The sequence below is a fragment of the Erpetoichthys calabaricus genome, chromosome 1 (assembly GCF_900747795.2).
Source record: "Erpetoichthys calabaricus chromosome 1, fErpCal1.3, whole genome shotgun sequence".
NCBI lineage: Eukaryota > Metazoa > Chordata > Cladistia > Polypteriformes > Polypteridae > Erpetoichthys > Erpetoichthys calabaricus.
Genome location: NC_041394.2, coordinates 142,396,226 through 142,419,304, shown reverse-complemented (window position 1 = coordinate 142,419,304; position 23,079 = coordinate 142,396,226). Strand labels below are relative to the sequence as shown.

At 37.9% G+C, this 23,079-nt stretch overlaps 1 protein-coding gene across 1 annotated transcript in view; it reads left to right on the top strand.

Moving 5' to 3' along the window:
* The window catches only part of ppp2r2ab (protein phosphatase 2, regulatory subunit B, alpha b), a 229,745-nt gene extending 211,915 nt beyond the window's left edge, over positions 1 to 17,830 (top strand). The window contains exon 10 of the mRNA XM_051923506.1: positions 13,602 to 17,830. Within this exon, the coding sequence (XP_051779466.1) occupies positions 13,602 to 13,881 (280 nt within the window). The 3' untranslated portion in view covers positions 13,882 to 17,830. The remainder of the gene's footprint in view (positions 1 to 13,601) is intronic.
* Positions 17,831 to 23,079: the final 5,249 nt, after the last annotated feature.

Below are 23,079 nucleotides of genomic sequence, written 5' to 3'. Positions count from 1 at the left end.
TACAGTGCATCCGGAAAGAATTCACAGCGCATCACTTTTTCCACATTTTATTATGTTACAGCCTTATTCCAAAATGGAATAAATTCATTTTTTTCTTAGAATTCTGCACACAACACCCCATAATGACAATGTGAAAAAAGTTTACTTGAGGTTTTTGAAAATTTATTAAAAATAAAAAAACTGAGAAATCACATGTACATAAGTATTCACAGCCTTTGCTTAATACTTTGTCGATGCACCTTTGGCAGCAATTACAGCCTCAAGTCATTTTGAATATGATGCCACAAGCTTGGCACACCTATCCTTGGCCAGTTTTGCCCATTCCTCTTTGCAGCACCTCTCAAGCTCCATCAGGTTGGATGGGAAGCATCGGTGCACAGCCATTTTAAGATATCTCCAGAGATGTTCAATCGGATTCAAGTCTGGACTCCGGCTGGGCCACTCAAGGACATTCACAGAGTTGTCCTGAAGCCACTTCTTTGATATCTTGGCTGTGTGCTTAGGGTCGTTGTCCTGCTGAAAGATGAACCGTCGCCCCAGTTTGAGGTCAAGAGCGTTGTGGAGCAGGATGTCTCTGTACATTGCTGCAGTCATCTTTCCCTTTATCCTGACCAGTCTCCCAGTTCCTGCCGCTGAAAAACATCCCCACAACATGATGCTGCCACCACCATGCTTCACTGTAGGGATGGTGCCAGGTTTCTTCCAAACATGACGCCTGGCATTCACGTCAAAGAGTTCAATCTTTGTCTCATCAGACCAGAGAATTTTCTTTCTCATGGTCTGAGAGTCCTTCAGGTGCCTTTTGGCAGACTCCAGGCGGGCTGCCATGTGCCTTTTACTAAGGAGTGGCTTCCATCTGGCCACTCTACCATACAGGCCTGATTGGTGGATTGCCGCAGAGATGGTTGTCCTTCTGGAAGGTTCTCCTCTCTCCACAGAGGACCTCTGGAGCTCTGACAGAGTGACCATCGGGTTCTTGGTCACCTCCCTGACTAAGGCCCTTCTCCCCCGATTACTCAGTTTAGATGGCTGGCCAGCTATAGGAAGAGTCCTGGTGGTTTCGAACTTCTTCCACTTATGGATGATGGAGGCCACTGTGCTCATTGGGACCTTCAAAGCAGCAGAAATTTTTCTGTAACCTTCCCCAGATTTGTGCCTCGAGACAAACCTGTCTCGGAGGTCTACAGACAATTCCTTTGACTTCATGCTTGGTTTGTGCTCTGACATGAACGGTCAACTGTGGGACCTTATATAGACAGATGTGTGCCTTTCCAAATCATGTCCAACCAACTGAATTTACCACAGGTGGACTCCAGTTAAGCTGCAGAAACATCTCAAGGATGATCTGGGGAAACAGGATGCACCTGAGCTCAATTTCGAGCTTCATGGCAAAGGCTGTGAATACTTATGTACATGTGCTTTCTCAATTTTTTTATTTTTAATAAATTTGCAAAAATCTCAAACTTTTTTCACTTTGTCATTATGAGGTATTGTGTGTAGAATTCTGAGGAAAAAAATGAATTTAATCCATTTTGGAATAAGGCTGTAACATAACAAAATGTGGAAAAAGTGATGCGCTGTGAATACTTTCCGGATGCACTGTACATCGAAAAGAGCAGTGGACCCAGGATAGATCCTTGTGGAACACCATATAGAATATCATGTGTCTTTGAAGTATAATTTACCACAACTACCAAAGAATTTTCTACCTGCCAAGTAAGACTCAAACCAATTTAAGACACTGCCAGAGAGGCCCACAAACTGACTAAGGCGATTTCTAAGAATATTGTGATCAATGGTATCAAATGCAACAATCAGATCTAAGAGGATGAGAACAGATAAACGGCCTCTGTCTGCATTTACCCGCAAGTCATTTACTATTTTAATGAGTGCAGTTTCTGTACCTTTTCTAGGATTTTATTTAATAAGTCTAAAATTTTCAAAAACAGAGGAGTCAAGATTATTTTTCTTGAGCAGGGGTTTAACAACAGCAGTCTGGGAAGACCCCCATATCTAATGATGAATTTACTATGTGAAGAACACTCTCAGCACATCAGATACTTCTTTGAAAAAACGTGTTGGTATTGGGTCAAGGATACAGGTGGAGGGTCTCAATTGAGAAATTATTTTATATAAATCAGATAAATCTATCCTGGTGAAAGAATTTAATTTGCTTAAAATGGAATATCGGGGTTTAATAGGATCAGTATTGGGGGATGTACTATATTATTTCTAATATCATTAATTTTGTGATTAAAAAATACAGCAAAAGCCTCACAAGTTTCACTGGACATTTTTCGGAGGCATTCCATTCAGTGACCTGAGTTTAGCATACGATCAATAGTAGAGAAAAAGGCCATCAAAATATCTATAACAGGATACCTCAGACTTGCATGCATTGTGACACTCATTTTTTTCTTTACTGTGCATAGCCATGAAACCTGCGAATGTGCAAAGTTGCTAGCACAAAAGTAAAAAAAGTTATAAAAAATAAATCACACAAATAATTGAAGTCGCAAATGTTGAGGATTGACTGTATACTACTGTAATGTATTTGTATATATATTTCAGATAAAAATATTTTTAAAATTTTTAACGATTTCATGTATGCACATCTTTTATCCATCAAAATACTGCTTAATACATTGCTACTCTTGGCAAAAAATGCAGGTGTTTAGCAAATTTTGAGCATATGACTGGATAACTGACATTTGGATTATTTGATATGCATTACTTGAGATTTTTTGTTTCTTTTTTCCGTGGATATTTTTCACATTGCTTCCATTTGTATAACATTGGTCACTATTGGCTACTACTTTATATCATAAACTTTTTTCTGTCCATTCTGTATGACAATATGAATTTAAAAAAATTTTCGGCCACTACTACAAGGTATATTAAGTAATATGTTTATAAAAAAAAATTTGTGTATTCCTTTGAAATCCTCCCAGGACGTGTGGGATAAGGAAAATTGATTAGAGAAGTCTAATAATGTTGGCGCAGACTGTTGAAAAAACACCACATATAACATCCAAAGAAATCCTAGATCATTATGGCATCATGGTTTCAACCCATCGCTTATGACACACGCTAAACTCAGAACTGTGCTTTTGGCAAGATAAACAAAAAGTTACAGGTGATCTTTGGGCTGACATATCCTAGATAAACTTCTACTTGGAAAATGTTTTGTGGAATGATATAGCTTAATTTTGAATTTTTCTCATTGTTGTCTAGGGATTTGTTTATAGTTTATGAATTGAAGCTTGTATAGAAAAGTAATTTTGGGTCATATTTTGCTACCTCAGGTGCTGCTAGTTTTGAATATATTAAGTGACGAAATCACAGGATTACTAGAGCATTTTGAAGCAGCATATGTTACAGTGTTGTCAGAAAAATTGGTTATGGGTTGAAAGGACTGTAGCAGCGTTACTGGGGAGTGAAAACTTCAACTCCCAGCAGTCCCTGCAATGGCTGTGATTGGTCGTCTGCTGAGGGTTCAGGGGCTGCTGGGGACAAGGAGGCCATCGCAAGATTTAAAAGGAGGACAGTTATACAGAGAGGGAGAAAAAAGTCTTTTGTTGTTTCATGTCTTGCCTGTCTGTTTGCCTTTCCATTTTACTACCTGTGGATTTTGTTTGTCCTGGATCGACCCCCTTTTTGGGTCTATGGACTGTCTAGTGTCTTCTGTATGAGGATTTGTTTTCGACCAGCAACAAAGGAGTGAAAGGAGCGCTCCTGATCATATTTACATGTCACTATCTCATCAGGAAATACCGGTAGGACTGATCTTTACATTCACATACAGCGTGCTGATCTCTGGACTGTCTACCTTCATCATTTCATTACATCAGTTGCTGTTTTTCATGGACTTTTTTGTTAGTGGTTTGTTGTTGTTGAATTTGTATATATTTTGTATCACTGTAAAGGGAACTGGGATGGGATAGTTGTACTTTGTATAGTTATATTTTGTTTATCATTGTGTAATACAGTCTTCTATCTCTGTTTTACTACCAGTTGCTTTTTTGTCTCTATGAGGTTTTTAGTTTGCTACAGGACACTGAGTCCGGATCTTTTGAAAAGAGATGAAATCTGTTATTGGCTTAAGGAATCATATTGCTTCCTGTTTGTTTTGTTTTATTTGTTAAACTATACAATTTGGTACCATTATCATGAGAATGAGAAAAAATAACAGTTCTAATGTCATGAATATAGTATTTGCAGTTAAACAAGTTAGCATTGGTAATGCTTAACAAATTCATGGTATATGCGAAAAGCACTTTATATATTAACCGATAATTATATTTGGTTCCACTGGTGTCCAACAATAACAATGTAGAATCTTGTGGTACGTCAGGTATGCACAATATGTTCATTCTGGCAATGAAAACTGTTTATGAACCTGCAGGTCTGGGGTTTGTACCCAGAGTTAGGTTGAAGGTCAGTTGTGGCAGTGGATTTATAATTTATGAATTTCAAAATGGGATAGCATGCTGGCACATTGGCTAGAACTACTTCTTTACAGCTCTAGAATCTTGGGTTAAAAATTTAGGATTGAACACTATCTGAGTAAACATTCCGTGTCTGTGCTAGTTTTTCAGTGGGTTTTCTGATTTTATTCCAGCATCCCAAAAACACAAATTAACATAAATTTGCCTGGCGTAGTTGGGTGGTGTTGTGTGCATGAATACACTCCCAATGGACCATCCTCACATCCAGGGTTGTTTCTATGCATGTGCCCTGTACTGTCAGAATAGAGTCCTGAATTAAATTAAACTAGCCGATGCCCGCCATAGCATACGGCGGTGTAAGAATAGTAACGGAAAATGGTGAGAAAGGAATTCAGAAATCAAGAAGAAATAAATACTTCTTGAAAGACGCAGTGTGCATGTAGAATTTCCGGCCAAGCAGGACTACATGTGAAAGTGATAAATAAATCAGGCTTTTGGAATTTACATACCATGGCAATGGCATCCTGATAGTTTTGTTGCATGTATCTTGGACTTCCTGGAAATGTGGACGGTAATATGATCATTTTGCCTACATGTACGTTATTTTCAGCGTTTGCTTGCAGTGCATCTAATAGTTCCACGTGCAAATCTTGTTGATGTAACCTGAGATAGTTGAGACACGCGCCCTCTGTTTTAACATACACATTTACGACGTACTATTGGAATAGTTTGCCCTGGAGTGCAAAATACTAAATGTATTCCTCATTGCTAATCTGTACACTTAAAATTGGCATTGAGTAAGCCTTATTCACTTGCCGGTTCTTTTATCGGGAACATGTTGTAAATCTTTGTGCCAGCCAATGTCTCCATAAGGGAATAAAAGTGGGTAAACCATAGGATCGCAATTCATATTGAGCGTGGAAATCTGTTTACAGGAGTTGCCAATGGGATAGATGCAAATGTCCCTTTTGGCAGGCGTTTCACCATCTTCTCCGACGAAAATCGCTGCAACATGGGTGTGACATGTCGGGGCATTGTATCATCGTAAATCCTGCCTAGGATTTTCCTTGAAAACCATTCGTACAGATGCTGTTGGATTGGACTGAGCGATTTCATGCATGTGTTTGTACGATTTAGCGAAGCGGTTGATGGTTCTGAGCATGGAATCTAGCTGGAGAAGTACATTTTCGCTGCATGCAGAGTTTGCTTTATTTTGTAAGCGTACTTCAGTAGCTTGCACTGTGTCAAAGCATACAACTGTCCATATCCTGGAGAGGTAGAAGTGTTAGCGTATAGTGGAGAGATTTGATGATAAATTTGCCCGTGTATTTTAAAATAGTATGGTCCTTGGCCAGGAGGTTGAGTTATCTGTGCACCCATGGAAGCAAACGCTAGAGAAGAGTTGTATTCTCGAATGTGTTCACGATAATTTTTAGCTTCTGATGTTTGCTGTGTAAGAAGCTGTTGTAAAGACACAGGTGGCTCCCGCAAAGGTGGTAAAGCTACTTCACCGTTGTGGCAGCACCTCGAATACTTGTTGGATGTATTACGCTCAGCAGGCCAGTACAGTGCATGACATGGAAGAGGACGAATAGCAATCGAGAAATGCCGTGTCGGCTGCGTGTGGGTGGGACCGGTTTTGAAGTGGAAGCAGGACGAACCAGAAGAGAATTATATATAAGAGATGCAATTGCAACTGGATGGATGTATCTGTAATAGTGTTTTGCATGCTGAGTTACTAAATGGAAGTTGACATCAAGAGTAAAGGAATTAATTGAATTACTGTATATTGAATGTACAGAAGAAAGTTTCTCTGCACATGTTAAGTCAACTTGGATACCTTTCTATCAATGACGGTTTTAATACAATGACACAGTTGAGACAATAGCCTTGTTGAGAATCCTTCTTTCCTAGTAAACACTTGCTGTGGCTTGTCCAGAGTTGCTTGGGATTGAATGAGAGAGCATGTAGTTTTAGTGGAGAAAGAAGGACAAGAGAGATGACCATCTTTTATGTTACTGGGGAAAAAATAACCAGTACTGACTCATCTTTAATAATCAAGATTATAGTTGAATTGCCATTTTCCGTTGGATTTACCTTTCAGAGTTTTTGTTTTAAGCATAGACATTTCCTTCTCATCTTTACAAAACCATATAACTGTTCTTTTTTTTGGGGGGTTTTCTTTATGAATTTTCTCATAAGTATTATTTATTTTGTTTCTTTTTGCAAAGGGAATAGAGGATGGACCAGGTTGGATGTTTCTGTGGTCGATATAAATAAACCATAGTGCTTTGCTGTGAGAATACATAGTGGACAAACGAGATTTTTTACTTCTACACAGTGATGCCTCTAGTTATGATGCTTTTTGTTTCTAGTGGTAAAATTTCAAGAATATTTTTTTATTCATGGTGTAATATCCTCAAGAGCCTCACAACATTTTGTCAAACCTACTTTTATTACTCGTAGCTTACACTGCCAACGTAATTGTATCACATATCACTGAAACAAACTGCCTTTTTTCTGCAAATAATTTGTTATGTTTGTTCTTGAAAACATAATCTCATTCTCCAATCTCATTGTACGGGAATGGGGATGTTTCAATGTAATTATCGTGATTAATCATGCTGCCGGAGAGTGACAATATGTTGCATGTGGATCAGTCCATGTAAGTAATAATTTCAATGTACTCTCAGTGTACTCAATGGCAGTAATGACCTTATGAACCTGTGACTACAGGCAGAAACATGAAAGGAGCTTCTAGACGAATGCAAGAAACATTTGGAGGCTGTAATCATTATTGGTGTTAGGGAAGGGTACCTTTAAGTATTTTAAATTTTAATTTGTTAAAAAAATGTAAGTTGAACAGACTTTTTTATCTTTAGACATCCTATAAAAATATTATGATTAGAATTGCAAATGTATTAAGTAAAGTAATGTACTTGATGTACTTAAAATGCAAGGGTGTCAGTAACTATTGACCACACCTATGTACTGTTGCGGCCAAAAGTTTTGAGAATGACACAAGTATTGGTTTTCACAAAGTATGCTGCTTCATTGTTTTTAGATCTTTTTGTCAGATGTTTCTATGGTATACTGAAATATAATTATATGCATTTCATATGTTTCAAAGTCTTTTATTGACAGTAATGTTAAGTTTATGTAAAATTCAGTATTTGCAGCGTTGGCCCTTCTTTTTCAAGACCTCTGCAATTCGTCCAGGCATTGTGTCAGTCAACTTCTGAGCCAAATCCTGATTGATAGCAGCCCATTCTTGCATAATTAATGATTGGAGTTTGTCAGAATTTGTGAGTTTTTGTTTGTCCACCCATCTCTTTAGGATTAACCACAAGTTCTTAATGGGATTAAGGTCTGGGGAGTTTCCTTTCCATGGACCCATAATTGCAATGTTTTGTTCTCTGAACCACTTAGTTATCACTTTTGCCTTATGGCACCGGTGCTCCATCATGCTGGAAAAGGCATGGATGTCTCCAAACTGTTTTTGGATGGTTGGGAGAAGTTGCTTTCAGGGGGTGTTTTGGTTCCATTCTTTATTTATGGCTCTGGATTGGGGCACCTCCAGTGCAGAGCTTGCTCAGGAATGGCAGCAGGTTGGTGTGGGTGCATCTGCACAGTGAGGTGAAGACACAAAGCTGAGAGTTGGATTCTAGAACATGAGGTGGGCTACCTCTGGAATACTGTTTGTCTCAGTGTCAGTCAAGCATTATATACATTTACATCTGCCAGAAATCAGTAGAATGTTCTGATAAATAACATCCATATGTTTTAGTTATTTCATTTTTATGCCACTTGTCAGGTTTGTTGTCTGTGAATGATATTTTGTCCATAGACAAACTGTGTTAGTTAAGTATGTTTTATAGTTTAGGTAGTATAGGTTTCTGACTTTCCTACACGGTATTCCTGGACTGTCTCACCAGTCCACGCCTCTAAAATTATCCTCCATGATATAAAAATTTAGGCTGGGTCTTACAGAGGTATCTCAACAGTGCAGGTCTCTACAAAAAGCAATTGAACATATAGGATAACTTGTACAGGAGAGTGCTGCAAGCAGCAACATAGCTGTAATCCTGACAAAAATTTTAAAAGTTATTCCTGTTTGGGGTTTCATTTAAAAATATCATTCAGTGGCTACCGAGTGAGTATTTTGCCTATCTCATTATACTATAACTTGCCGTGCTGATGGTAAGCCATAAGACATGGAAGAGCGCCAAAGCAGAACACTTTTATAGATGTGCAAGTTGGGAATGGTGCTAGGGTTTTATCATACTTTTCAGTTGAACTAATGGATGCCTAGTCAGCTTGATTCAGTATTTACTGAATAAAACAATTTTACTATTGATGATGGTATTTGTCACTTTACTGCTTTACATTCTAATAAATCTCAATTTTTTTACATGATCTAGACTAGAACCTTTGAGTACTGTGGGTGTAAAAGTTCCCACCAGCTTTGTTTTTCTTTTTGATTCACAGCTGAAGTTGTGAGCAGTGATAACGTGGATCCCATGTGAAAGGCTACACCTTTTATTTAGTTTGCAAAATGATTGTGACAGACATAGTTCTCTGTCTTCCCAAATTCTCTTTTATGCATACCTTAGCTTTTGCTGTAGTACAACAAACTTGTTAAGTTTATCTTAATCTGTTCTTGATATGTAATTGTGCACAAGGATGTGAATGAGAGAGTTTTAGTAAATCTTGGTATGTTTGCTTTTAAATTAGCTGGAATTACGACATTTAAAGTATCTTGCCAGTAAGTGCAGTTATCTTACTGTGTTTTATCAGTTTAACCAACTTTACTTGGTAAGTTAATTCTGCATTTGGCAATGAATTTGTCACTTGTTAGTCACTAAGGACTGATTCATTAAAATATGCATTCTCTAGTTTGCTGTTCTGAATTTTACTAATATGCATTGATGATTGAAACTTATTATTAAAGCTTCTGTTTTCATGCATTTTAATAGCATGTTCTTGTGCTTAAAGTATGCTGACAATTGTCGTTGAGAGGTTGTCTGCATTTTTTTTTTTTTTTTTTTTTTTTTTACCCATTACTGTTGAGCGTGTTGGGCATGCATTGCTCAGGAAGACTATCACGTGCAGGCAGCCCTTATCCTTTATCTGGTTCCAGCACACATTACTGCTTGATAAGCTATTTCAGACCTCTTACTGGCTCAGTTTTTGGTTAAGGTGGTATTAAAAAAAAAACAGTTTTATGTTTGTCACCTTTGATGAGTTAAATAGGCAGTGCCAGTTTTTTTGTGTTGATCTCTGTATAGTGTTTCCTGAGAAGGCAATCATCCAAACCATTTCAAATTATACAGTAGTGTCTGATTAACTTGAAAGTATTCTGACATAAAATACTTTCTACATTTAACTGCTAAAGTTTATGGAATATTATGTCAAGAGAAGACTAAAACAAAGCAGAAAACTTAGAAGGGAACCCTCAGATTTGACTTTTTCAGTATATCAGGACTAAGTGTGATCCAAATACAGATGTGGACAAATTTGTTGGTACCCCTCCATGAAAAAAGAACACACAGTTGTCTTTGAAGTAACTTGAAAATGACAGAAGCAATTGGCATCCATCTTTGTTTATTTCATATTTAACAAAAATCAGACTTTACTTTAGAGTTTTGATTCAACAGAATATTTCATATACACAAATGAAAATAGCATTGACAAAAATGATAATAATAATTTGTTGCACATCTTTTATATTTTGTTGCACATCTTTTAGAGGCAGTCACAGTAAACAAGCAATTCCTTTAGTTCTCAGTGAGACTTCTGCACCTGTCAATGGGTCATTTGTCTCATTCTTCCTGAGCAAACTGCTCCAGCTGTATCAGGTTTGAAAGGTACATTCTACAGACTACATGTTTGTTATTTCCGTAAATGTTCGATAAAATTCAAATCAGGGCTCATAAAAGGCCAATTCAGAATAGTCTACTGTTTTGTTTTTAGCCATTTTTGGGTGCCTTTAGCTGTGTTTTTGGGTCATTATGCTGCTGCAGGATCCAAGACCTGTGACTTGAATGGAGCTTTCTGAGACTAGGAAGTGTGTTTTGCTCCACAATCTCATGATAGTCTTGAGGTTTCATTGTTCCCTGCACAGACTCAAGACACCCTATGCCAGACACAGTAAAGCAGCCCCAAAACATAACCAAGCCTTCTTCATGTTTCACAGTAGGTATGGTGTTCTTTCCTTAGAAAACTTAATTTTTTTATCTATGGACGTGAAGCTGATGTGACTTGCCAAAAAGCTCCAGTTTTGTCTCATCTGTCCATAGGACATTCTCCCAGAAGCATTGCCTATTTTGGGGTTGATTTTACTCTTGCGGCCGTGTTCAGGGACATTGGCAACAGTCCCATGGACCTTAAACTTCTTAATAATATTTGCAACTGTTGTCACTGGAACATCAGGTTGTTTGGAGATGCTCTTATAGTCTTTGCCTTTAACATTATTGTCTATAATTTTCTTTCTTATCTCAGACAACTCTGTCCTTTGCTTTCACTGGTCCATATTTAGTGTGGGACACATGATGATACCAAACAAATTGACTAATTGCACGATTGGAGACATGTACTAATGGTACTAATTAAAGAAAACAGCTAACTTGAAAAATTACTCCAATCCAGTTGTTGATAATATTTTCTAGGGGTGCCAACAAATGTGTCCAGGCCATTTTAGAATATCTTTGTAGAATAAGTACTCATGTCTTTTCGCATGTGCTTTGCTTTACTCAATGAAAGGGACAGTTGCTTTTCATTTAATCACTTTTCACGAGGCATACAGCACTTTTTCAGTGAGCTGTAAGGGTACCAACAAATTTTCAGATGTCTGTAAATAGAGAAAATGCCAAGCAAGCATTCATTCATTTATAATTACATAGCCTTATATGTAGCTTTCTCATAACACTTGTTTTTTTTTTTTTTATTTAATTGGCTGACTTGAATCATAGAATGTCAGCAGTTGTGTATTGCAATTTCGACTCTGCTGCTCCATTTGTTTGGTCATATTTTGGCCAGAATGCTAAATAATCATTTAATATAAACCTACCCAAATAAGAAAACTGCACCAGTTGCCATTAAATTTATGTACACCTCATACCATACTGGACCATTCAACTGTTGTCAGATAAAATGAAAAAATTGTTCTGCTTCTACCAGGGCTTGACACCTTTTTTTTTTTTTAATCATGGCTGCTTCATTACACGTCTCAATCTATGTGTCTGTTACGCTCCTGCAACTCCAACAAAATATGAAAATACCAGATAATTCTGTATCCTTCCTAGCATTATGTTTACCCCTAGAAAGATGAGCCAAAAACATTTTTTCCCCCAACAAGCAAAAAAAATGTTATGTCTAACAGAAACATTGCACAGTCCACTGTCATAATTGGGAGAGTAGACGCCCATTTCTGTGCACACTTTTTATTTTTTCTGTTGCTTGTGCAGGAAGTTAGTGCTTGTTCGCACAAGGGACATGCCCATTGCATTATTGCACATTACCACAGTACAAGGCATAGTCCATCCATCCATCCATCCATTTTCCAACCCGCTGAATCCAAACACAGGGTCACGGGGGTCTGCTGAAGCCAATCCCAGCCAACACAGGGCACAAGGCAGGAACCAATCCCGGGCAGGGTGCCAACCCACCGCAGGACACACATAAACACACCCACACACCAAGCACACACTAGGGCCAATTTAGAATCGCCAATCCACCTAACCTGCATGTCTTTGGACTGTGGGAGGAAACCGGAGCGCCTGGAGGAAACCCATGCAGACACGGGGAGAACATGCAAACTCCACGCAGGGAGGACCCGGGAAGCGAACCCAGGTCTCTCAACTGCGAGGCAGCAGCGCTACCCACTGCACCACCGTGCCGCCACAAGGCATAGTGACTTACACATTTCCTCTGAAGTGAACATTAACAGTTGCTGCATTGGGAACAGTGCTTTGGAGGCTAACATCTTTCTTGTCCTTCCATTTGATCACAGTCCTTTTGCCTTTTTGTGCCACAAAGCTACTTGCACCACAGTGAACCTTCATGAGACCAAATTCAACAGGCATATCACAGTGTTCAGTCATACAGTACCGTCAGTTCAACTAATTGTTTAGTGTCCATTTGTTCTAAAACTGCTTTTACAGCATTTTATTTATAGAATATTTTGTTGTGTTTTTTTTTTCTTTCTGTGTGAAGACTTTGCTCCACTCATGACTGTTAATGAGTTACCAAATGGTGCCAGAACCATTTTTTTTCTGTATGGTATTATTTCATCTACAAGATGGCAGCAGAATAATGTCCCAATCATTAAACTGTCTTAATGTTCCATATCTCATCAATTGACTAACACTAGTAGTACCTGAGATTAACTGTATTTATGTAGAATTACAAGCCTCCGAGACCTTCGGGTTAATACCAAGGAAGTTAATTGTCTCATGGTACACTAATTCAGGATATACAGTTGAGCCTGTATTCCACAGAGGACCGAGTGTTGCCTGAGAAGTAAGTCTTCACACTGTAAAAGTCAGCCTACCATCACCAAGCTAACAATACTTGTTAATATGTGTTTCAGTTACACCTACACCGGTAACAGTGATACACACATGCTAGAGATAATGTTTTTCAGCTCAGTCTGATGGTGCTTGCATGCCTGTTCATTTGTCATGGTCTGACTTCAAATTGCCAATTTTAAGTACATAAATACTGTAGTTTCACAGACTAATTCTTCTTTTATATTTAAAAACTCCTATTTATAAAGTCATCTCTATTTTTTTTAGAAGCTTAATTTACAGTATGTGCGGTAAGTTAATTGAAGATGGTTGTGACTGAGCAGGTCACATGAGGCTTGAGTCGCCAATAACAGTCTCCCAAGTTCTTCTGGTGAATTTCCATGTTTCCCAAATATTTAGTCTTTCTGTTGTGCCAAAAGTCTCCACCTGTATCATTATTTGTATCCAGTATACCTCCCATGTGTTTTTTTTTTGTTCTTGATTTAAAATGAAGCTGATTAATTGATTACACTTAATGCTAGTCTAATAAACTGACATATGCTGCCTTTCACCATATTAGTTGTTTGATGTATGCTCGCCATTTGATTAGATGCATATTACAAACTATCCTGTCGCTCTCTTTCAGTGTGGTAATGACTGGCTCCTACAACAACTTCTTCCGAATGTTTGATCGTGGCCAAAAGAAGGATGTGACACTAGAAGCATCACGGGAGAGCAGCAAGCCACGAGCAGTACTAAAACCTCGCAAGGTGTGTGCAGGTGGCAAGCGTAAAAAGGACGAAATAAGTGTTGACAGCCTGGACTTTAATAAGAAGATACTGCACACTGCCTGGCACCCCCAGGAGAACATCATTGCAGTAGCAACAACCAACAACCTTTACATATTTCAGGACAAACTGAACTAACAAATATATACCCATCTCTGTCTGCAAGGAAGAGAAAAGGAAGACGCAACAAACATGGAAAATAAAGTCTGAGAGTGCATCTTTTGCCTCCGCCAATATAGCAGAGTTTGTAGCCTTTGTACTTTCAGGAGAAGGGGAAGGGGCATTTCCCAGCAGGTCACACTTTCCCCAGTATTTTCATTTTGTGCCATTTGTTTTTCAATATTTTTGGGGCTACATGGTTGTATGCTGATATTGGCATAATTCTGTGTTCCTCAGCCACCCACCTTTTCTGTGCAAAACATATGTTTAAGCATAGTGGCCACTTTAACAGCATCTTTCTCTACATGTTCTATTATCACAACAAACTATAATGTCCCAAATAGCAGTGTTTCCAGTGGGGCCAGCTAGGTTTTTAAGACTATAGTGGAGCATCCTGGATAATATTGCTTCTTCTGCCTTGTATTTGTGACCATTTCAAACGTTAACTGATTAAAAGGCCTCTAGCTTTGCTTTTCATTGATTTGGTCCACAGAGTATGCTCAAAAAACATAATCATGTCTTCACCTCAGAATATGGTACCTCAGCATTTCTTTGTTTCAGAAAATAAGGGAGTGTGGTTAGTTCCTGTTTTACTCTGCATCTGGGGTTATAAAATGTCTTACAGTGGCCCTTTTTCTTTAGATATGTTTAATATTAATTTCACACAACCTGGAGACATCTGGAGACCCTTTTTTCATTTTGATGTGATTAAAACCAGCCTTAAGGATGTCTATATACTTGAGCCACTGTTTTGTACAGGGCAGTGTTGTGTCCTGTGCTAGACTTGCACATTTTTGGAGCAGTGCTCCAAGATTTTTATTTTCAGTGAATTCTGTTTTTGGATTATTACAGTATTTTGTGAGAAATGCCACACATACATAAACAGTTTGATCTCAATGCTGCTAAGAGTATAATAAGACAAATGTGTTGATGCTGGTAAAAGAGGCAGCCACCCTCCATGTATCAAACTGTTTTTGGGCAGAGTAGTGATATGAACTGGTATCACCGTCATTGAGCAGAAATGGGAAACACATGTTTTGTTCATCCCTCCTTGTGTGCATGAAAGTTTTAAATCTGTAAGGTTATTTCTTGCATTGAAATGTTTAACCCCATATACATAATATACATTGCTTCCACAAGTTTAAGATTTTGGTTATAGATAGTACTTGTTAATCTGAAAAACTTTGTAGAATCATGTCATCCTGCTTAAACTAAAGCACAAATTACATGAGTGAAAATTTTATTGGTCTGTAAATTTAGATATCTTGCTGATTTGTTTTTCCAGAAATGAGAAAATCAATAGATGCAGGATGCCATTATCCACTGCCAGTGAGCCTTTCAGCAGTAATCTATCATTTTGTTGTAGTCTAATAATTTTAGGGGCCAATCATGTAACTAACTATAACTATAAAAGTATTTGTAATGTACTGAAAACAGTAATTCCTTTTTATTTATGTATTTATTTAAACACTATTTTATTGCTGGAATCTAAACAGTTTTGTTAGAATTTGAAAAGCTATCCACTTGCTTCATAATTTGGACCCTTTATTTTATTTACATGTGCTAGTATGTTTGGTTTTTTTTTCCATTTCAGGAAACTTTGTCATTGTTGTGAGCAGAATACTGCAGCCACAGGCCCAGTTACCAAAAAAAAAAAACACAGAAATAGGTTTATTGCTTCTCATACTATTGTATCTCATAATGCCAGTACCCTGGTTTTATGAGTCATTTGACTACCTCTTCTTTGGTTCACATTCAGACATCAGCAGACTTGAGGTGCTGATCAACAGCATCATAATCCCTTTTCCTCAGAAACCTGTGCAGCTGCATGTGCAAGTCATAAACAAGCACAAATATGTTGCATAACACACTTGTTTTGTATTATGTTTTTGATCACAGTGAAGGTTTGTATACATTAATGTTAATATATCATATTAGTGATTCCAACATGCAGTCTCACTTGTGATTATGTACTGGAATCTATTCATTTGCTACTGTGGGACTATCCTGTAATTTTCTGCTTAGAAACTTGTTTATTTTGCTAAAAGAAGACTTTGCTTCAATTGCATTTATTGTCTTTCTCAAGGCCAAGCTCCAGGTTAAAGAGATGTGTCCCAAACAGTAATTTATAACAGAGGTGAGAGCTTACAGAAATGTAAGTTAGAGACAATTAGAAAGTAAATAAATTTACAAACATTTAAAAAATGGCTGTGGCTGTAGAGTTCTCCCATTGTATCTTGCACTTAGCTGCTGAATCTGTACAAATGCAAACACCTGAAATTGAAGCACATGCAACTTGTAATGCTAAGTCTGTGTGCAGATCCTTTCTTAGAGTTTACAGAAATATTTGCTGCCAACTACCCTACTGATAAGCAGATTGAGTTACTGAAGTGTAAGAAAGTACTTTTTTTAATTACCTTTTAATATGTATAACAAGACTGTTTTCTCAGGACACAGCTGAGTATCTTTCTTTTGTTGTCACTAGAGTTGTGCACCAAATCGCACAATGCTTTTGTGCGTTTTTCAGGGAACAGGATGTATGTATGTGTATCTCTTCTACAGCATATTTCTCAAAGTTAAGATACAAGAATGACCTTGCCTTATAAGGATTGTTATTTTAATGATAATGACTCTGGCAGCATTTATAGCCTTTATTTTGAAGATGGGCTTAATATGTTTTAAGTATTACATTATCCCTGTTGAGGATAGGAACTCAAAATCTTCACCTAGCTTTACGGAGAAGTTGCATAAAGAATGTGACTAGATTCCTAGTTTTTTGACTGGGAAAAGCTCTTTAGAATGAGGAGGTGGAATAGCATGTTTACATTACAGAATTTAAACTACTTTAACTGCCATATGCTGTCTAAGGACAACTCAAAGCTTTGTTTAACAAAGGAAACGTGTATTAAAATGGAAGGGAAAGGACATTAGTTCACTGTTTGGTGTAGACATTATTTGCACTTTTGCCATTGCATCCTGTATGCTTTTGCAAGGCATGAATATGTTACTTCAAAGTTCATATAACAATAATGAACAAAAGCTTGTTTTGCACCATCTGAATTATTGATTTAATATTCCAAGCTTCCCTGTTTTTTCCCTATACTGTAATACACTATGAAATTTGCAGGTTATGTGCAGATACTGTATGTAGAGTTTTCTGCAAACTAAAGTAAGTTTGTTTTAAAGCTTAAATTTAGCAAAGAGACACTGCTTCCATTCTACATCACTCTTGATGTAGATCATGTAGTTTCATATTGCACATCTGTGGTATATCTGAACTCTGAAACATAATAAGTTACCAAAATCACTCATTTTTTATCACCTTTCTCTGTCTTATCTTTCAAACATATATACTTTTTCTTCTCGGTGGATAAATAGCGAACATGCTAATGTGGAATGCGGCTGATGTTGTGCACACACTTGACTCTTCCATGTTTTCCATTGTCATATTCCAAATTTGATTTCAGTCTTCATGAATGTGAAGTTAAATTATTTTTGCAAGCAAAGCACTGTAAATCTTTTCATAAATTCTGGCACATTCTAAGAACTCAAAAAGCATTCAAACATTGTAAACCATTAAAAGCTGCATTTGAAAGGGCTTGCTGCCCAGACCTCTCCCCATCCTTATAAAGAATGCCAGTTCTGAATCTCTCAAGTCAAACCGAATGTATATCATACTTCTCTGTCCAATAAAAAGTGTTTTGCCCCTTTTTCATCAGAACCTTACAAGTGAAATCAGAAACTGATGCAGTACCTTGGCAAAGGGGTTTGTTTTTCTTAGTCTGTCCATGCTGTTTCTTTTAAAGGGATGATCTGTGATGTTAATTTATCCCGGTGTTTTAACAACTTTATTTGTAACCTGCGTCTAACTGCCTCTGGTACAACTGGGCAACAATGAACTACTGAATAAAACTGGTGACAAATGGTGCCCTAATTGTGCCTTTTTTTGTGGATCTACTGTCTTTCTCTTTCTCTCTCTCTCTCTCTCTGGTACTACCAAAAATCACTTGAAATTTGAATAGGCAGGTCTGCACCAAGTGACATTACTGTTAACTGAATAACAGAAGAAAATATTTAACAGTAAAAGAAGTGGTTGTGTTTTTATGATACATTAACCTTATTAGAAAAATAAACCAATACTGATTTGTTAGTTATTTTTTACACTATCAGCTTCCATGTGAATAGTTAGGTTTTGATCTCAAGCCAGTGTCACATTACATGACTTCTGCAGTAGTCTGAATGTTAAACTTGACAACTGCAGGTGGTGAACTAATCACTTGAGAATTTCATATTGCACAAGTAGAAATCATAGGGTATATAAAATTAGATGTCTGTGTAACAACTTTCCAGCAAAGTTTCACATTTCCAGAATATTGCAAACTTACCGCTTTTTCTGACAGCCAATAATGTACTGTCTGATGGAGCCTAGTGCAAAGGCTTTGCAGGTATGGTGAGTTCACCTTTGATTTCTGCCTTTTTTTATTTTGTTCTTTCCAATTTGTTTTAATTATTTAATTTGAATCATTGCATTAAATTTAACAAAGTCATTATTGTTTTTCTGTGTAATAATGAAAATATTATTGCAAACATTCATTTTTACTTTTACTAGTACCATTTATAAGTCAGCCCTAGAACACTTTGGAAGCCATTTGCCTTTAAAGTAGCAGAGTTTGATTGAATGTGCAAACAAGAATCAAATTACAGGTGTAGATCAGACTACCATTATCCATTTTGTCAGGCTGGAACCCTAGTCCTAGTTTAGGAGGCTACTGCCAAGACACACTGATAGCTACAAAGTATCAGTCTCCATGTCAGGTTTCATTGCCCGAATATAGCTTGCACCATCAGCAGGGATATTTCCCCAAGGCACAAGGCAGACACCCTAGTTCTGAACAAAGGACCATAAATGAAGGATGACTTGATGGCCAGAACTTTGCACCAGTGGTCAACTGAAAGCATGTGCTTATGTGCACTCGAGAACCCAATGGCAAGACCTCTTTTCCTTTCTTTAACAATATCAATTATATCCTAAATAACTTTTCTTTTAATCAAGCTATAGATCAAACTGGGCATAACTTGTATCTGGAACCTATAGCTGATATGTTGTGGCTACAACAGCAGTTGATGCAATCCTTTAACTCCTAAGGGGCAATTGTGCTAGACTAGCAGGGTAGAATACCACAAGGGGGCTCCGCCCCCTGCTCGCTTCACTCGCCTACCCCCTGGGTTGGGTAACCCGAAATACATTGATGAATGTCTGAGATATATCGAATTGTAAAGGTGTAGATGACAAACAAAGGAAGTAAAGAACCCATACCTTGGCACATTAGAAGGATCTATTAGAATACTTCTTTATACACAACATTTGTAGTAAAATCGTTGATAGAGTGCGTCATCTGGATCTAACACATAGATCTGTGCATATTTGCGTTCGTGATTTGGCTCAGGGTGCACTGTTCCAATCCGATGTAATATTTGTCCACATACGCGAAAGCAGTATGGGCCATTGCCAGCTGGTGGCCTGATATTTACCCCGGTAGATGCAAAAGCAAATGAACTATTGTAGGATCTAATGCAGTCCATAATGTTTTTACTTTCGGGTACATTGTTAGTTAGAAACATCCGTAGATATTCAGGATATTCAGTCTAACCTGACCCCTTTGACAACAACGTGTAAACTCATTAGTTGTATTGCCAGTTGTTTCTTCAGGGAAGTTAAGTGAATGACAATGACAGCAAATGATATTAATTAATCCTAATGAATGTTCATTAATAGTGGACGCACTTAAAACCAAAAAGCCCTCAACCTGGGTGGGACGCTACAATACCTTCAAATTTTACTGCTTTCATATTGTGTACCTTTGTCTGTTTGTGTATCGCGCCATCGTTCGTTTGAGCCTTTTGAATTCCACTGCTTTCATAATCTCTTATCTGCCTTTTTTTCTCTCCAATGCCTTTGGGTCTCTGTTTTTTGCGTATTGTCCTTATACGCTTTCTATGCGCTGAGAGCACATGATTTGTGTGTTGGAATTGTTTCAATTTCATTATTTTCACTTTTATTTTAAAGCTTCATTAAAAACAATATTTTTTGGAGACACATTGTGACAACGCAACGTATAACTGCCCGTGAGTGAATATTGTTTCTGTAATAAATAATCCGAGTTTTTCTGTTTGTCCCTGTGATTTATTGATTGTCATAGCAAAAGCTATTCTCACGGTATACTGTAAACATTTTACTACGAATGGCATATCACAATCTCCTTTGGTGTGTAATGTTACTCGCGGAATATATACATCACCTTTCTTTTTGCCTGTTAAAATTTGCATCGGTTCTCCGAGATCATCAATATACACCCGACCGAATTGTGTACTCTTTGAAGTGTAACTTGTTGTTCCTTTAACTGTTGTGGGACCACAGATTCTCATAGCATATGGTCCATTATTGTGTAAATCCACGTTTTGTCCATTGAATGATGCCAATGCGAAAAGACTTTGTTGTCTACTCTTTTTTTCAGACCTCAATTTGGCCTGGTATTTTTTCAATTACACCTGGTTCTGATGATTAATCGCCTTTGTTTGCGGTAATGCAATCGTTTCTATCTTTTCTTTGATACTGTAGTGACTGACATGACAAAATGTCACAAAAGTTTTACCTGAACAATCGCTGACTTCCTAACCCCAAACACAACTTTCTAGCACCCTCTCCAACGCCCCCCCCTATTACCACATGAAATCAATACCCCGCTCTCAGTCCTCCGTGCTGTACTCCGCCTTCCCTCAATCGGACCTAACAGTCACTTAAAACCAAAAAGCCCTCAACCTGGGTGGGACGCTACAATACTTTCGAATTTTACTGCTTTCATATTCTGTACCTTTGTCTGCATGTGTATCGCGCCATTGTTTGTTTGAGCCTTTCGAATTCCACTGCATTCATAATCTCTTATCTGCCTTATTTTCTCTCCAATGCCTTTGGGTCTCTATTCTCCGTATTGTCCTTATACACTTTCTATGCGCTGAGAGCACATGATTTGTGTGTACTATGTGCTTTTAATTTACACGATTGATTTTTTTTTGATCGGTGTGCTCTTATATATTCCGTACTATCTTTGTGGACCTTTGCAGACCCCGTAGTGTCTTAACCCATGCCTGCTTTGCTTCCGCAGTTTCTGACGCTTGTTGTAGGCGCCTGCGTTCATTGATCTTATCCAGGTGGGCTCGTGTGTGTATCATTGAGCTGTATTGTGTTTGAATTTGGTGTAAAGCGTTCAGCGGTTTGTACAATCCCAAGCAGCACATTATTCCTAACTTCACTCTGCAGTAGTGCCACTCACAATATGGCGGTTGTTTTATTTGCTATTTCTGTTAGTTGAGCTGTACGCGCCTGCGCAGTACGTCTCATGGTCCCATCGCCGTGTACCTGCGTCCATGCCATCCGGTTTACCATTCTCAGTTAGTAATATGGATATTAGAGTTTGGATGAGGTTGCCATTAAACTAACCTTGCTGAGGAATAGCAAGTGCTGAAGCGAGGGAGAGAGACCGTATTGCAAAGCCAGATGTTCATCTTGCTTACAGTGACAACTGACTGATAACTAGCTGACCCATCAGTTGTAAATTTGCTAGCACTTGAAGACATTATGTAAAATCCTCTAAGAGAAACTGCAGTACTGCCCACAATCAAAAGGTGCAACTGAATGAAAAGGACGAGACAAGCACCTGAACAAAGAAAGAAAGCACACAAAAAAATTCTTTCACATGTCTGGAGAAAGCCAATCAAGGAAGGAACAAAGCAATGCTCATCTCAACCTAGAACTACTATTTTGATTCCAAGAACTATTAAGTGTAATTTAATAGACAGGACAAAGCAAGCTAATGTATTATGGTATTGGTGTCATTGTAAGGTAATAACCTCGTGAAGAACAAGTTCTGGCTATTATGAGTTTCTCATCTAGGTGCAGCTACATCTTACACGCGCACAAACTGAGAGCACTCTGTTGTAGGCGGTGATAAGACAGCACAGAGCCTAGCTGTGAGCAAACAAGCACTGCAGCACAACCATGAGAAGCTTTACAACTAGTTAAAGAATGTATCCATCTTGAATACATAAATATAATAGAAAAAGATCTATCTAAGCCAAGAGATAGAATTCAGACATTATGTGCCTTTTGCAATAATAGAGAAAAAGTTAAACTATCTGTAAGCTTTTGCAATTTTAGATTTTGTATTGTTTATTTTCTATCTCATATATAAGCCTTAAAGTGCGATTTTATGTGATGTTTTTTGTCACACTTTAAATTGGGCTTATTTTAAAACCTACATATATATGTTTTGTATCATTCTTTTCAGAATTTATCGAAACTTTAATGTGATGTTGTTAGATTTTCAGATTCTTATTCCATTTTTAAATTATAAATTTAAAAAAATCAACTTGCATCCCTCGAAACGAGACTTTGTGCCAAAAGATTTAACCACACCTGGGGCCGGAAATAAAAGATAATGAGTAGGACAGCTGCTGTACAGGCTTTTAAATGTTTGAATTGCCATGTGAGATGCAGATTACGTGGAATTGCAGCAGCAGCAGTCATTTGCTGATCGAGCAAAGAGGAGGTAAAAAAAAAAAAAACTTTGTTTCCCATTGTATCACCATTTAAGAGGGGGTTTCGGAGGAGCAACCGTGTTTCCTTGGGGTGCTTTCAGCCCCCCTCTTCACAACATGAGCAGCAGAGATGCGAAGTGGCTGGCGCATAGCGCAGCCCAGGGGGGTTGGCGAGCAAAGCGTGCAGGGGGGAACTCCCTAGTGTGTGTGTACACATACACACAGGGTGAGCCAAAAAAACATATTTCAAACGTTTATTCTACAAAAACGCTACAAGATAAATTTCATTACGACACAAGAAAGTATATACAAAATACATTTTTTTTCCATTGTTTTTTAAAAATGATGTATTTAAGGTGGTGGCCATCCTTAGCGATACACTCTTCAAGACAATTTCAGAATGCTTGCATGACTTGTTTGGCCATTTCAAGGGGAATAATGGTGATTTTGTGGCGAATAGCATCCTTGAGGGCTTCAAGGTTTTGGGGATGGTGTGTGTATACCTTCAACTTGAGATAGCCCCACAAGAAAAAATCGCACGGAGTGAGATCAGGTGAACATGAAGGCCACACGATGCAGGGA